General features: G+C 43.9%; 2 protein-coding genes across 2 annotated transcripts in view; one reads left to right on the top strand and one right to left on the bottom strand.

Moving 5' to 3' along the window:
- HES6 (hes family bHLH transcription factor 6) overlaps positions 1–3,851 on the top strand; it is a 312,570-nt gene that overhangs the window by 96,165 nt on the left and 212,554 nt on the right. The gene's annotated exons all lie outside the window — the stretch shown is intronic.
- Positions 27–3,851, bottom strand: part of CUNH2orf72 (chromosome unknown C2orf72 homolog) — a 17,602-nt gene continuing 13,777 nt past the window's right edge. The window contains exon 3 of the mRNA XM_069103058.1: positions 27–2,557. Within this exon, the coding sequence (XP_068959159.1) occupies positions 2,466–2,557 (92 nt within the window). The 3' untranslated portion in view covers positions 27–2,465. The remainder of the gene's footprint in view (positions 2,558–3,851) is intronic.

Raw genomic sequence — 3,851 nt, 5'->3', positions numbered from 1 at the left:
TCTCTCTCTCTCTCTCTCTCTCTCTCTCTCTCTCTCTCTCTCTCTCCTTTTGGAGGACAATTGGGGTTAAGTAACTTGCCCAAGGTTACACAGCTAGTTTTTTTGTGTTGTGTCTGAGGCTGGAACTGAACTCAAGTCCTCCCGACTCTGGGACCCGCACTTTTACTCACTGCGCCACCTAGCCGTCCCTTCAGTCTCTTTTCTATGAAACATAGGCAGAGTTGGTCATGATCATGATTGGCCACAGAGAAGAGATTAGAAGAGGGACCTCCCTCCTTTCTTTGCAAGGTGGGGGGGGGCCTATGGGTGCTGATTGTTGCATATACTGTCAGACTTGATTTGATGGGCTAGTTTTGATGAATCTGCTTTAATTCTATTTTGTTGTAATGGGGGTCTGGCACATGTAGACCCTATCAGCTTCTTTGGCTGATACAACCTCTCTACATGGAAGGGCATTTAGGGAACTTGCCTCCTGGAGAATTGTAATGATATGAATGAGAAGTTTCTTAAAAGGGGGAGAGCATGTAACTGGTTCCAATGGCAAACCGGATATGGAAAGGGGGAATCTGGACCTGTCACCATCAGTCACCCCCTCTTCATCACTCTTTGCTTTTTTAGAGGCTTCTTTGTTCACAGAGATTGTGCCATAAAGGGAAAGATTTGGGGGTCTCTCCAAAGCCATGTAACCCAAGAAATACATGGGAACTGATCTAATAAGTGAGAAGATGCCCCAGGAACATTGGGAGGGATGTTTGTACATTTGTTTTTACTATGTCTTTGAAGAAAATACTCCTTTATAAAAGCCAAGAGATTTTAAGTGGTTTGATGGAACGAGGGCATTAGTCTTATGTCCCTAACAATAGGAGGAAACAAGACTGGTGGGGGCTCAAGCCATGGAAATAGAGAATAAATACCCCAAGCCCTCAGGAACCTTGGAGTTTTGAGGGAGGGAGAGGTCCCTTGCCTGGCTCTGGGAAAGGGAACCAGAGCTTCATCACAGGAGAGAGCTTCTGGGTAGAGGACAGGGGTAGGGTAGATTCTGAAATGAACAGGATGTAAAAACAAAAGAACCACTGAATTTTAGAGCTGAATAGGACCTCAGAGATAAAATCCAAACTCATTTTACAGAGAAGAAAAAATGAGGTGACAAATATTTGTGGCAAAGTAGAGCCTAGAACCAGCTATGATGTGCAGTGCAGGGTCCTTACCATGACTCTCTAAAGAACACTTTTAGGAATGTATGCTATAGGGGCAGCTAGGTGGCACAATGAATAGAGTACCAGACCTGGAGTCAGGAGGACCTGAGTTCAAATCTGGCCTTAGACACTTAACACAAAAACTAGCCATGTGACCTTGGGCAAGTCACTTAACCCCAATTGCCCTCCAAAAAGCAAAAAAACAGAAAAAAAATGTGTGCTATATCTGTTTAGTAAAAAATGAATGGTAGCACAGTGAGTGGACACAAAAAGGCATCAGAATCTGAAGAATTCGAATAAGTCATTTTAGTTCCAGGCCAAGATAATGAAATGTATCTCTGACCCTGGGCGGGCTGGTCCATCTGGACAGCTCCTGGTGCTGATCAGTTCTACTTCGTTTTTTCTTGATTACGAGTGAGCTAGGGGGCTAAAGAAAATGATGTGGTAGAAAAGCAAAGGACATCCATGAAACATTAAAAAACCAAATTATGAATAGACTTGGCTTGAACTTCCAGTGCTTTCAAGAAAAAAATTTTATAGTGTATTTATTTATGTTGTATTTCTTTATCCTCAAGGATGCAGTCTAGGAATGTCAGAGCTGGAAAAGACCTTTTAAGGTCATCTGGTCCATTCCCTTCATTCTACAAATAAGGCAATGGAGGCCCCTTGTTTTCCAGTTAGTGAGTTAGTATCAGAGCCTAGTCATCCTAAATTCTAGGCTAACATTCTTCCCACTACATGATAGTGGAAATGAGGAATGTGTATGACTGTGCACACACGCAAAGCCCATCGTTTACATTGACCAACATAGAGAATTACTAAAACACTGTGGATCTACAAAGTCCTATTTCACCCTTCCCAAGGTAGGGACTTCATATAACACCACTACAAGGTGGGTTTATCTTCTCCTCAATTTACAGATTGGTAAACTGAGGCATGAGAAATGAAGTACCAGCCTTGATCACAGAGTAAGATAGCTCTGGGCTAGGAGCAGATCCCAGAGAGCCCAATTTTGCCATCTGCTGCTCAGGTCAGTGAGGCATACTTCCTCGCAGATCACCAGCTGTCTCACCACACTGGTGGAAGGTATAGAGGTGGCAGGTACCAACACCTTCCACTTGGGATGGAGACAGACTGGAACATAGCACAGGGAAGGGCCCAGATTCAGTATTCAAGATGAGGCAGGGGCTGGGACAGAACCCAAAGGTCCTAAGTCCCATTGGTGCTCACAGCATGTTATTCCAGGATCTGGGTAGTGGTCTCGGGTGTCTAGGCTCCTGTCCTTCCCTCGATGTCCTCACAGTGTCCATTGGGAGACAGAACTGTCAGTGCCAGCTCCTCTGAGGGGTCCTGGAAACCATCTACAGCAGAGAGAAGGGGAGGGGTGGCCAAGATAAAGAAAAGGGAAAGAGAATGAAACAGGGGACAATGGGCCAGGAAGAATGTGACAGTCCAGCTGTGTCTGAGCTTCAGGCATTTCATGGGTGGGTGGGTGGGTGGGGACGGTACCAATGAACAGAAAAGTAGAGTTATATAGAATGGTATGTCAATAGATGGACCACCCTGAGTGCTGGCAGGTTGGAATGTCTCTGGTCAGCTGAGCCAGCCCAAAAGCTCTGCCCAAGCTGGATACTATGACCTTATAGACACAGGAATCTTTCAAGATTCATCCATACTTTCTTCTTGGGCACCTAAAAGAAAAGTGAGTGATGGCGTCCCAATTGGATGAGCCACTAAGCATGGAGGGAATCCCTTGATACTTTAGAATCCATACCCCTGGCCACCTGCCAGTGAGAGGGAAGCAGTGTGGCAAGTATTGTGTGCTTGGGGCTTTACAATGGACTGTTCACTTTGGCAACTCTATGTCACTGGGTAAAACCAGCTGTTACAGTGGCCTTTACGAGCAATAATCAACCAAGGAGTATAGAAATGTCAAGGCTTATTAGGATTATCTTAAAGTCTTCTATCCAAATGTCAGGTCTCATGCTCTTGAAATGCAGCTAGATGATAATAGTATACAAGTGTCTTCTGGTATTATTATCTTAGAGCCTTATATGTATCAGGTATTATTACTATTATTTTCTGACACTAAAGTTAGCTCTAAGCATCTTAAAACTCTATGTCCATGACAACTAGGAAGGAAGAAAAAGAAAGGAAAGAAGGAAGAAAGGAAGGAAGAAAAGGAAAGAAAAGAAGGAAGGAAAGAAGGGATGAAAGAAGGAAGGGAGGAAAGGAAAGAAAGGAGGAAGGAAGGGAGGGAGGGAGAGAACTGTGTGTGTATGAGTGTGTGTGTTTGAGAGAGACAGAGACAGAGACAGAGAGAGAGGGGGGGGGCATGGAGGGAGGGAGGGGGCAGGGAGAGAGAGCCTTTCCCTAATGCTCAGGATTAAAGGACTCCCAAGATGAAAGTATTAAAGTTTCTCCTTCTCTATGATATGAACCTTTTCTGGGTAGTTTGGGCTTCTTTTGCTATTACCGTGTTTCCCCGATAATAAGACACTGTCTTATTATTTTTTTTGGACAGAAAAACACCAGAGGGCTTATTTTCAGGGGAGGGCTTATTTTAATGAACATTGACAGCAATTTTAATAAACAGGTAAATGTGAACAAAAAATGTACCTTTATTCAATAATGAATTCAATAAAGAACAGGATG

This window comes from Petaurus breviceps, unplaced genomic scaffold (assembly GCF_028583685.1).
Source record: "Petaurus breviceps papuanus isolate PSGF00001 unplaced genomic scaffold, PetGlider_PUasm1.0 567, whole genome shotgun sequence".
Lineage (NCBI taxonomy): Eukaryota > Metazoa > Chordata > Mammalia > Diprotodontia > Petauridae > Petaurus > Petaurus breviceps.
This window is presented reverse-complemented; position numbering and strand designations above follow the sequence as displayed.